The 12,062-nt window shown below is 48.6% G+C and overlaps 5 protein-coding genes across 5 annotated transcripts; 2 read left to right on the top strand and 3 right to left on the bottom strand.

The window, feature by feature from the left end:
* Positions 1–1,341: 1,341 nt before the first annotated feature.
* Positions 1,342–1,785, bottom strand: N7481_002840 (DUF2406 domain-containing protein; the record flags this gene model as incomplete). Its single annotated transcript, XM_057262059.1, has 3 exons — positions 1,342–1,451; positions 1,514–1,597; positions 1,668–1,785. The coding sequence occupies 3 exons, from the start codon at positions 1,783–1,785 to the stop codon at positions 1,342–1,344; spliced, it is 312 nt and encodes a 103-aa protein (XP_057126991.1).
* A 2,853-nt stretch (positions 1,786–4,638) lies between these two features.
* N7481_002839 (Zn(II)2Cys6 transcription factor) lies at positions 4,639–7,041 on the bottom strand (the record flags this gene model as incomplete). The annotated part of the gene is given in 8 exon segments (XM_057262058.1): positions 4,639–4,892; positions 4,907–5,177; positions 5,244–5,379; positions 5,435–5,615; positions 5,673–5,862; positions 5,921–5,987; positions 6,041–6,820; positions 6,881–7,041. 8 exon segments carry the CDS (start codon positions 7,039–7,041, stop codon positions 4,639–4,641), a joined length of 2,040 nt encoding a protein of 679 aa, XP_057126990.1.
* Positions 7,042–7,975: 934 nt separating this feature from the next.
* On the top strand, positions 7,976–9,013 carry N7481_002838 (uncharacterized protein; the record flags this gene model as incomplete). Its single annotated transcript, XM_057262057.1, has 1 exon — positions 7,976–9,013. One exon carries the CDS (start codon positions 7,976–7,978, stop codon positions 9,011–9,013), a length of 1,038 nt encoding a protein of 345 aa, XP_057126989.1.
* A 927-nt stretch (positions 9,014–9,940) lies between these two features.
* Positions 9,941–11,448, top strand: N7481_002837 (NAD(P)/FAD-dependent oxidoreductase; the record flags this gene model as incomplete). Its single annotated transcript, XM_057262056.1, has 7 exons — positions 9,941–9,997; positions 10,058–10,102; positions 10,163–10,210; positions 10,275–10,763; positions 10,819–11,169; positions 11,240–11,313; positions 11,367–11,448. The coding sequence occupies 7 exons, from the start codon at positions 9,941–9,943 to the stop codon at positions 11,446–11,448; spliced, it is 1,146 nt and encodes a 381-aa protein (XP_057126988.1).
* Positions 11,449–11,591: 143 nt separating this feature from the next.
* Positions 11,592–11,786, bottom strand: N7481_002836 (uncharacterized protein; the record flags this gene model as incomplete). The annotated part of the gene is made up of 1 exon (XM_057262055.1): positions 11,592–11,786. One exon carries the CDS (start codon positions 11,784–11,786, stop codon positions 11,592–11,594), a length of 195 nt encoding a protein of 64 aa, XP_057126987.1.
* Between the last annotated feature and the right edge of the window lie 276 nt (positions 11,787–12,062).

Here is a 12,062-nt window from a genome sequence, read left to right as displayed (position 1 = left end):
GCCATGTTTCTGCAGTCTAGCGCTCGTTAGCGTGTTCTAAGTGTTGAGCCGGCGTCTTTCGTCGTACGAGTATCCATGAGGCGATGCAGGAAGTTCACCAGGTACGCAGCTCATGGAAACAAAAAATAATTATCAGCACCTGAGACACTTCTCCAGCTCATGGTAACGGTATGTGAGATGTTCTTGATCGGTTGGATAAGACTTTTTGAGAAGCTGGTGAGCCTTGTGGAAATATTCGTCGGCTGACGTGGTGGAGTGGGGCCCTACCTTTGGATGGCGTCGGCAGTACGTGTCCCTCACCATCCACAAACAACGCCGCGCAGTTTTCTATATTTTGAGTGTTGCCGCGGCTTGTGTCGTGAATTTTTCATCCACTCCCTATTTTGCAGTGCAAGAATAGCCTAGCTTCACTTCTGGGTCGTATCGTGTGGTAAAAAAAGAGGCTAGCGCAAATTTATTCATACAGCTAGTATACTCGGAGATGGTTGCTCTGCATGGTTAAGCTTCACTACACTACCCACAAAAATAATGCCGTTGCGCAATTAATTTACCCCGATGGATAAGCCTTCTGACTGCTTGCTCCGTGCGACATGACTTTATCTTACATCTTGACTTCTGATTGGCAGTTACTGGAACGATGGATCAAACGCCGGTCACTTTCCGGCGGTGCCACCATTGGGGGCCTAGTATCTCTTTTTAGAATCGTTTCTTAGATCAGATATTGGATCCGATCGCAATGCCAAGAAAGACGATCTGGGGAAATCTTGCATATCAATCCATCAGGCATTTGGTGGCGGGATCTTGATCTAGCCTTAACGATACACAAGGATATCTTCCCCATAAATTTTCGTGACAGAAATAGGGCAAATTGTGCCATTCGACCAAAAAGTGCGCACGCACAGTTTTGGCTCTGTACGGTGGTATTTTTGCCTCGACACAAATGATTGGACTTCCTCGCGTAGACTATCTCACGTGGGCTCGCCTCCTCACTCAGTCATCCCAACCGCTACAAGCTCTCCGTACCTTCTTAGTCCGGCAGGCCTTGGGTATCCAGGATACTGTGTCTTTGTCTTATATCTTATAGGCAGTAGCCTCTCTCTCCTTTCATCCACCACTTTCCTGCATTTCGTCCTTCACATAGGCCTCAACACTACTAAAGAGAAAGTCTTTGTCTGAGGAATAAAAGTGTAGGTATATTCAATATCCCGAAGAGCTCTCAATAATCACAAATAGTCATACATCCCGGGTGCGTAAAAACAAAAAGTAAAACCATAAAGTATCCCATAAGCATCGTAATCCTTGGAACCCTTAAAACTCCCAAATTATCATTTATTATTTCCGTCACATTCGATCCTGTCTCCGCTGGGAGTCGATGGCGGCTTCAAATGACCGGATTGTGTCTAGAGGTCGCTCGAGACGGTTTCGTGTCGGGTTAGACTGGTCGGGATCAGCTAGATACAGTCAGCAATTGAGCTCAACGAGTATTTTGATATGAGTTGGAGATTGAACATACTGATGATGTTACCACTTCGGTCCTTATGTTGAATACTGCGAAGGGAGTATTGGTCACGGGCGCCAGGTTCGGTGTTCACGGACACTGCTGGAGTGTTAGCTTCAGGTTTGACTTTCTTCCGGATGAGCCGGCAAAATGGAAATCGCGATCTTACTGGGTTGGGCCTCGTAAAGTGCCATATTAGGGTCGGCCTTGGTCTGGAACGATGTCTTGGGTCGGTCTTCAGACTGAATGGAGCCACTGCGCTCACTTGACGCACGTGCTGAAGTCATTTTGAAGGTGTATGATAGTGGTTCAGATGATTGGAGGTAGAATAAAGTGGTAGGTTGAGTACTAAATGCGTGTAATGTGTCTTGTACGAAGAGTACGAGTAAAATCTATGACATAAGATTTTTGACTCGATCTGCTGGGGATGGCCCTGGCTATATATAGCCGAGGCAGCAACAGAGAAAAAGAGAAATCCATGGAAATCCCTGGGAGCTGTCATGCCGCGACTATCCCGACTAAGAATAGAACGATTGGCGAATCACACATGAATCACGCAAACTGTGGCAAGACTGACGGATCACAGCGGAAGTCCACTAGGCCGATCGCGATCAGCGGGGGTTGGCCATTCACACAAGGGCCAATCCCTTATGACGTTACGTAGCGCAGACGCGGTGTTCCCACTGGCCAGCCGAGCAGCAGCTAAAGTCATAGGAGAATGCTTAGCATAGATCGATCCTATCAGAGAAACAGCGACACGCAAGCAGAGGTGGCTGGACGTCTCTGCGAATCTCCACTAGGGACCAGGTACCCGCGTTTGGCCGATGATCATATGGATCATATGGATCCTTGAGGGGCGAGGGGCGAGGGGCTATCATCGTTCCCCAAAAATGGTGCCTGCAGGGGCAGCGACCTTCACATGCAGGTACAAGGTCCCCTCGAAGTCCAACCGCCTACCCCTTGCGGTCAGGACAATCGCTTTCAGAAATGTAACAGAAACTCTCCGAAGCATTCCTCCCCATATTGTTTCCATGTTTCTTCTGGGGTATTCACCCAGCCTCGCTCTAGGGCGACCAATAAAGCTCGATTTCTGAATATTCCCTCGGCTCACATGGGTATTCTGACAACGAGTGACGTTCTATCTCGCCGGATTGTTCGAGTACCGAAGTGTTGACCGGAATTAGTGATGTGCATGGCTGCGGTCGGATCGCGCACAGGCCGTGTTTGAGATAAGTGGGCCCCTTGATGGATGGACCTGGAAGGTTGGCCATGGCCAGCAGGCAGCGGCGTTATATCAGAGTGGCCGCGAACGGCCAAGTCTCAGGCCACGACGACAGTCTCGTAATTCTAGAAAGAAGCATCGCATCTCGGGAACTAGATCTTCCGTACGGAGTACTAATGCATCAAATAACAGAGATATCTTCATTATCTAGTGGCAACAACGTTGCTCTAAGTAAAATGTATTGTAGCTGCAAACATCTAAGCTTCCAACTTCTTGAGTTTGAGAATATTTGCATGCATCACAGCGATGAATGGGAAATCTAGATCTGTAGTGTATCGCCTATTATGTCCACTGCCAGTCCCACGTGTACCAATACCCTGTAACTCCTATCTTAAATGGGCTTTTCACTCTCTCGGAGTTCGGCAAAGGTTAATAGCTCTGAGGCCGGAATCGCGACTTGCGCGGGCATTGCCCCGATCAGCCCATCATACTAATGATCAAGAAAATGGCCTATTCGAGTTCAAGCCGGCGAAACGGTCCCTCTGGGCCCGATGCAGCGACTGGTGGTCAAGATGATTCGATTCGCCTAGCATGCTTCTTCCGTTCTGTCAGGCGGGCGCAAGTGGACAAATTCAAGGATCTTAGTTTGAGATGATGACTAGGGCAATGTGCTACCTCACGAAAGACGTATTTGACCAGATCTGCGACATAATTGACCCCGCCCCGTATCTGGTCGCCCCTCCATGCGTGATATTCGAGAAAGGATCTTTCACCATACAAGAATTCCGCCAGGTTTGAGCATAGTCCAAGGGCTGCAAAAGGCGTCCAATAAAATCTACCGGGATGAGCTTTGGGCTGCCGGAGATGTATGGGAGCACTCGTTCCACTTGAGCGTGTTACTCACGACACCTGCCCATTATCGTTTGAAGTCTCGATGTATCAAGATCGTACCGGCAGTCACGGCTTTCAATACCTGCGTCAGCTCGCAAATCGCGCGACCGTACTCTGTAAGGAATAGATCTTGCGACTTGCAAGAATCTGGCCCGGTTCTCCATACATTCGGCCAAACCGAAACCTCTCCATATATTGAAACGACCAGTCTCGGGTACTCCCCTATTCGCATGGATCTCGTAATACCTTGACCCAATCCCTCTTGACGCGATTTGTAAATGTGTTAGAGAGCGCAGCGTGGGCAATCACATTGGAGCATCGCACAAAATGGGATGCGATGCTTCAACCTGCACACGCCGGCGATCAAGCCAGGGCCATGCTCGCCTGGGGCCATTTTCATGTCGAAGGATGCAACAAGTGGAGTGGAGGGACAGTCTCACAGGTCATCGCTGAGCGACAATCGTTGTGGACTCGCATGACGCTTTTGATGGCGATCGTAACTTTAGCTTTCTTAGCGTGATATCAGTCCGTGTGGGTTCTTTCAACGGAAAATCTGATGCAAACCCAATGTCCAGGAGACTTGAGGCCAGTCTCTGACCAGGTTGAAATTCGTGGTGGGTTTTCTCGTCCTGTCAATCGACCAGAACTGAAGTTGTAAGAGTTGCAGGGGCTGATTTCCCTTGACGCGCCGCTTTGCACAGGCCATACAGCATCCCCTATCGGCCGGCTTCCGAGTCTAGAGGTCGACCTAAGCTCAAGCGTGACGATCAAGCGGGCAAAAGGCGAGGGCCAAGACATAAGGCGGAGGATTTTCATGATGCAGCTCCGGTCGTACATCCTGGCAAGTGACACGGCATGCGGGAATCGCCAATTGTCATCATCGGACGGGTGTGATATTTGGGGCTGGAAGACATCCACTCCGGAAAGATCTGCGCCAGCCTTGTCAAGCACCAAGTACGATGGACCCAGGACTCCCTCGTCTCGCTAAAATTATCATCAACACTGAAAAAGATCATATACTGCCAGATCATAAAAATCTATACAAAAATTCCAGATTTTGCGGGTTGAGATAGTCCGGATTCGTCAAAGGGCCCGCCAGCCCCATGACATCATCTCCCTCTGTGTTGTTAAACAACTCATACCAGTCCATATTGATCGCAGCATCTTCTGAGAGGTTGGGGAAAGGGGCTTCTTGCGTGCTTATCATCATCTCGTTGTTATGAGAGGCTGGGGATAGGGGTTGGGCAATGTTGCCGTAAGTCATGTTGAATGATGGAGAATCTGGAATTGGAGACCCTTTTGCAAGTTGAGTAGACAGCGTTGAAGGCAGTCCGCCTCGGCCAGTCGCAGATTTTTCGCAGTGCGGTCATCCAAGCATCGAAAGAAAAGATCTAAAACCCAATTCTCCAGATCCCATGATTTTTGGAGTTCTTTAAGACCGAGGAGACAGAGTTTTGCCCTGTGTTCGGCCAGCTTGCGAGCTGTGCCGGTGACTCGTCCGAAATGAATCGTATGAATACATAGAGCAGAGAAGGTATGCGTGATACTACTCAGACGAGACGTTAGCTGGGTGGAGTCATTATTGCGAGGAAGAGAGGGGAGATCTCACAGGTGGACCAAACCATGCTGTACTAAATTCTCCGAGAGCATATCTTCGAGTATTCGAGTACTTCTTGTCGCTGCATCCAAGGCGATATTCCCTTCCAGACTCATCGACGCACTTGGAGGTTGCAAAAATATCGGTCGGTACAGAAGTACATACAAATTACTGCGCATTGTCAGGACAATAGGTCTCTTTCGTAGGGGCTGGGTGGATTGGGTACTTGTAAGCCATATGCAGCATCCCCACAAGATAGGTGACCTGTCGGCTAGGAGACGATTGAAAATGCATCTCCTGTGGCAGATTTGATTCCCACTCGACCAATTGCTGGTGAAGGGCTGAGCGCTGCGGATTGTCTAGCTTTGAGCGGCCTGGCAGATATTGACTGGTGACAACCTCTCGTACTTCGCGAAGTGTAAGTAATATTTCTCTCTTGTTTGTCGCCCTATATTGGTACTAACATAGTTTTGCAAGCTGAGCCATTCCGATCACATAATTGACATGCGCAGTGGGCGGTTTTCGAAAGACTTCGGAGAATTCAGTAGTATCAAGTTCCTCGAAGTCAGATGGTTCCAGCTCTGCGGCTTCACAATCTTCATCGCGAATCCGAGATGGCAAACCTAAGGCAGCAGATGTTTGTTGATCGCGTACCTGTTGCGAGGCTATCAATGCGAAATTCCATCGCGGCATAGCTTGATATATGACTTACGTATAGAGCCCACCATATCCTCTTCCATATTTTCTGGTCGCGAGAGCTCAGAAATGATAATTTCGACCTGCATCGTCAGCTTGTGTATTGAGAATGACACCATTGAGGGTGAAAACTCACATCACATGCATTCCCTTTTTTTGCGCCAGGTCAGTGGCAGCCCCAAGCCAAAAGCGCACATCTCGCTCTTCGGTCGGACCTCCGCGCCAGAAGCTCAGGAGAAATAGCGACTGTAATTTAACGATCGTGTCGGTTTCCCACCCGACATCGTATATTTCTTTCGCGCGCTGATAGAAAACCCCCTTGGCTTGATAGCGATCGGCGAATCCAATTGTTTTTAAGGTGAGGTCTGAACACAGGCTTACCCCGACGAATAACATGCCTTGGAGCAACAAAGGCGATATCGTATTCTCTTGATACACATTTTGTACCTGCGGGCGGTCCAGAATGGGGAAGCAAGGGTGAAACCACTCAAAATATGCTTGGATAAGCACTTCACAAGCTGTAGGGGCTGGAAAGACCAGGGCACTCTCGCGAATAAGACGTTCCTGCAGGGATTTCCGCTGCAGCCCAAGTGAGGTATCACCGGATTCCTCGGGGCTGCACGCTTCTGGAATAGAGTAATGAAGCCGACCCTTTTGGATCCCGCAAGCATACCCTTTGTCGGGTGATCGTCTTCCCTCGTCCACCACACATGTCAGAGGGCTCGATTCGCCGAGAAAGACAGTTTTTTGGATAGTATTTTCAGCTGTAGATGGTCGCGCAGAGGGTTTGTAAAGACTTGAGTGATTTTGCAGAGGTTCTGATTGCAGTGACTGCCCCTCTAGCGCGCCCTCCTCTATGCGGGACGTTTCCGCAGTAGCTGAAGCCAAAGAATTGTTCTTCTTTCGGCGAGGATACCTAAGGATCGATATATTGATATGCCATTCCAGGAAGTGGGCTGAATTGAATTGTGCTTACTTTCCACGCCGCGATACCCCCAGTTCACAGGTAAGATTCCATGCCGCACAGTTGCGACATGGTTGCATGTCGAGCACATTGCATCGCACTCGCCGAGAGTTGCAGGCCAAGCAAGCCTTCTTTGCGCGCATTCGTGGTTTATCGGAAGTGACGCTCGCCATTATGATTATTGAGATAGGCTGCTTCCAAAAGTTGTGGGGTAAATGGTTAACATAGCGCAGACCAGCAGGCTTATTGACTCGGCTTTGCTCGGCTATTTCAAGTTGGACGGGGGTGGGTTGAGTCGGCTATATGGGGTCTTCGGTTATCTGCATTTGGCCCCCCCTGTATTTCCGAACTTTGCCACTCTTCAAAACTTCCAAGGTTGTCGATAGCATATTGGGTTTTTGGCCTGTCTTTCATAAGGAGGCAACTTGCCGCCGGTTTAATAATTATTTGATTGGCTTAACTTCACCGTAAATTACAGTGACTCGGAGCTTCCAAGCTCTGCCCTGACTGTCTGGCCACTTGCGATATATACTCCCCGCAACTGCAGATCCAAACTTGCAAGAACCACTCACTATTAGTACTACCATCAAGAATGCTTCAGTTCCATGGCAAAAAAAAACGCAAATTAGATAAATGTAAAAGATGACCTTTCATGCAAATGAAATTCCTCCATATCGTTTATACCAAGGAGTCATTTATCCGAGTCTTTGGCTCTAAAGTAGTAAATGCGAGCATACGAGACGCCCGTAGCGTTGATCACAGCTAAAACACGGAGCCAACCTTATTTGAAATGTGAATCCACAAAAAGTTCAGGGGTCTCGCCCCTGTAAACGCGATATCGACCCATCGTCCGACCGGAGTTAATATTTCAGTGAAGCCCCCAGTGAAGCCCCTGGAATGTAGGGATGGTTGTTAAGGACACAAGCCCAGTGGAAGGAATGTTGGATTGATATGGTACATCAACATGTTGACCACTACTTAGAGAACTCCTGGGTGAATTATCCGCAATTCACTTATTTGTCTGTCAATCTCTCATTACAGACTTGCAGAGGCCTACGCTAACCACACAAATCTTTGACCTCATATTCACTTCGCAGGCGTTGCATCATGCGCATTCAGTCCACCTGGCTGGGTGCTTTGGCGAGCTTGCCTTGTGTTCTCGCATCCTGGCCTCTGTATTACACTGAGACGGTGACCCCTTACCGCAACGATGAGCCAAAAGTGAAGGTTGAAACACTTTACCAGTTTCCTGAAAACGGCTCTTGGGTCGACAACATCGTGCTGCGATCAAATGGAAATCTACTCCTCACTCGGCTAGATGTACCTGAAGTCTGGTCGGTCAACACTACAAGCGGAAACGCGACACTCGCCCATTCCTTTTCCAACGCCACGAGCTGCTTCGGTATCGCCGAAATTGAAGACGACGTATTCGCGGTAGTGGTAGGAAACTTCTCCACGACGACCTACCAGCCTACTCCGGGGTCATTTACCGTTCAAAAATTGGATTTCAATATCGAAGCGGAGGAAAATGAGCGAGTATCGCAGGTCGCAGCGGTATCGCACATCGCTGCACTCCCCGAGGCACAGGCTCTGAACGGAATGACCGCGTTCACTGAAGACTCCAACCTTGTTTTGATCGCCGACAGCCCAAAGGGAGCTGTTTGGAAAGTCAACACCAAGACTGGTGACTATGAAATCGCCCTGAACGACACAACAATGATGCCAGCGGAGGGACAAGCCTTGCCCTTGGGAATAAACGGATTGAAGTTGGTGGATGGATACATTTACTATTCGAGTACAACACGGATGGAGTTCTGTCGCGTCAAGGTCGATGAGAATGCCAATGCGGTCGGAGAATTTGAGGTCATTGCAAGTGGATTCTTGCCAGACAATATGGACGTGGCCCCGGATGGTACCGCCTATATTGCTACCGATCCCCAAAACTCTGTCGTTCGTATCACTCCCTACGGCCAGATCTCGTTGGTTGCCGGAGGCCAGCTTTCTACACAAATCCCTGGTCCCACATCCTGCCGCCTGACAAGTGACCGCAAGACCCTCTACGTGGGAACAAGCGGTGGACAAGTGGCGCCTGTCTTGGGAACGTTCAAGGAACCCGGGAAGGTGGCTAAGATTACCATGGAGTGATTTATTTCTAGCGGATTTGGACTCAAAATTGTCATTCTCGCCGTTGATGGATGTAATAGTAATATGTATGTGGATAGTACTGGGAAGATAGTGTTGCAAGATGGACAGATAATATTGAAGTGGATTTATTGAAACCCCAAATGGCCTTTTTTCTATATTCTGACTTTTTCAAAAAAAAAATTCTCTATGGCCTATAGCGATGAGGAAAGCGTAGTCAGTTCCGCTATCCCATCCGAGCGACTGGTCTACTTTGCATTTATTATTGCCTTCTTATCAGATTCCTATCTTTATTCCATGATTCTAACCATTTATTGGCTTTTCAGCCACTTAAGATCAGCCATTACGAATAATTTTGCCTGACTGTCCTAGTCCAGTAAGCGACCGATTCACCGCTGCAGATCCAAGTCCTTCTGGTTGAATAGACTTGAGTCATAGCGATGAGGTATGCCTAATCTCGATCGATTGCTTCGAACGATTACTCCACCCCACTGTGTATCCACAACGCTGTCTTATCATTGGATAAATAGACAAAGGGGTGTGTGTGATTTGGCCCTTCAATTTACATGCCCCCCCCCCTCCCCCTACAGAAGAGAACATTGAAAGTGCTCAAGAGTTGAATAATTTTGTTCAATTTCCACAACACAAACTTAGAAGTACTCGCAGGATCTTCGGCAAGTATCGTCGGACGATGATCCGCCACCCCGTCCCTTGCCCGGCAATCCAGTGGCGCCATCGGCTGCGGTGGGGGACCGCCCCGGCTGTGAACTTCTCCGGACGCCTCGGACATTTCCTCAACGGGTAATTTTGCTCGGAGTTAATCAGATAAAAAGTAGGGCGCTTGCTAGAAATTCCGGGGTATTTATAACGGCAGCTGCTGCCTCTGTAGCTCCGGTTCTCTGTACTTTTAATCCTTTCTCAGCACATACAATGGTAGCTAACACTCTTCGGAACATCATCGTCGTCGGAGGCTCGTTCGTCGGTCGCGTGAGTGACATTAGAAAACCAACTGGACTATGGCATAACCCATTCTGACATCTGACACAGGGAACAGCCCAGGAGCTCGCGAAAATAATCCCTCCAACCCACAGAGTAGGTTGGGTTTCGATTCACCTCTTGTTGCAATGACTGGCATACTCACACAAGTACTAGGTCCTCCTAACCGAACCCCATAGCCATTTTCATCATCTTTTCACATTTGTGAGTTTGTCGAGAGATATAGCACCGCTAGGTGCTTATGGATCTTTGCTAATCATCGTGGTAGCCCCGATTCGCCATTGTCCCCGGACAAGAGCACAAGGCCTTCATTCCTTACAGCGAAATCTTTTCTGGCGCACCCAACCCCGCCGCACATGGCGTTGTTCAGGCTCGCGTCCTGTCAGTGAATTCGCAACATATCGAGCTCGACCGAGAATGGCAAGGAACCAAACAGATTCCTTTTGATTATGTTGTCTTGGCGACTGGCACTCGGCTCTCCAAGCCTGCAGCAATGGATAGCGATGAAAAGTTGCCCTCGGTCGAGTACCTACAGAAACACCAGGCCGATGTCAAGAGATCAAAGTCAATATTGATCGTTGGCGGTGGTGCTGTTGGAGTTCAAATGGCCACCGATTTGAAAGAGTACTACCCAGAGAAGGATGTCACTGTGGTACAATCACGCCCGCGCGTGATGCCAAATTTCCACCCAAAGCTCCACGAGCTTGTTAAGCAACGATTTGATGAGCTCGGCGTTCGATTGGTTACTGGGTCCCGGGTCGTCATCCCATCCGGGGGGGTTTCCCAATGATGGAAACGCGTTCGATGTGCAGTTAACAAATGGGACGACAGAATCAACTGAGCTTGTGATCCTGGCGACCGGACAAACACCGAATAATCAGATGGTCACTGGCTTGACACCCTCGACGCCCGATGGTTCATCCGTGATCAACCCTGACAACGGATTCCTTCGAATTCGGCCAACGATGCAGCTCCTGGATGAAAAATATTCGAATATATTTGCTGTTGGTGACATTGCCGACACAGGCGCACAAAAAGCCGCCAGACCGGGCTCGGCACAAGCTGCAGTGGTTGCAAAGAACATCCTGTCTTTAATTGAGGGCAAAAATGCGGAAGATACCTTCGTTAAAGGCCCCGGGGCGATTCATCTTACTTTGGGAATGGTGAGTAACTCAGTGCAGTTGGATATCTGCTTCCAGTTTGTTCATCCCCGTGCTAATATGGCTGTCGCAGAAATATAACGTCATTTTCCGCAACCCCAATACCGCGGAGGGCGCGACAGAACCTTGGATCAACGAGAAGCAAGAGTAGGTTGTCCCCTTTCAAGTATAAGCCACTCAAATGCTAACGAGCTTTCCAGTGGCCAAGAAGATATGAATGTGGAAGCCATGTGGGGACGGCTGGGTATTACAGTCGATAATGCTCGCCAGTATCACCTTTAAGAAGACAACAGGAGTAAGACTACAAAGGAGCAAGGGTTATGGTTTCTAAAATAGATCATTAGTTCAATTGCATTAGAGTCTCATAAATATTCAGCTTATTCAATAATAAATATTCAGTTCTAGAGGATTCTTTCCGTTGCTGATTAGAAGCCATCACTCTGGGGGTCAATTGGGCCGTAGAGATCTGCTAATTCTATGAATAGTCGGTAGAGATAGATTGAGATATCAATTTTCCTCGGAACCTGCTTTGACCACGTGTAACCAGCTTCGGCAATCTCCGCGGACAGACGCTCTCCTTCAGGATCATTGATGAGCAAAGGAAGCCCTTTCATCTCCATTGTGATAGGAATTTAATGAGCCCGCGGAATAAGACGATCAGTATGCCATTCTTGAAACCAAGTTTGTTTGAGAACCACCGTCCTTCGCGATAAAGGATGATAAAATCGTGTGCTCATACTATTTCCGTCGAGGTCGATAAGTAGCGGTAACTTAAAGATGTATCTTCGGGTTCGTAAGTGGACGGGCCAAGGACTCTTTCCATATCTTAACAAGCAGTACGGTCTCCGTTATGTTCGCACTGATAGTACGTGCCCATTTGAACATCAAGAATGTCT

The sequence above is a fragment of the Penicillium waksmanii genome (assembly GCF_028829765.1).
Source record: "Penicillium waksmanii strain IBT 27052 chromosome Unknown utg000002l:1.0-3326099.0:1.0-3328782.0, whole genome shotgun sequence".
Taxonomy (NCBI): Eukaryota; Fungi; Ascomycota; class Eurotiomycetes; order Eurotiales; family Aspergillaceae; genus Penicillium; species Penicillium waksmanii.
This window is presented reverse-complemented; position numbering and strand designations above follow the sequence as displayed.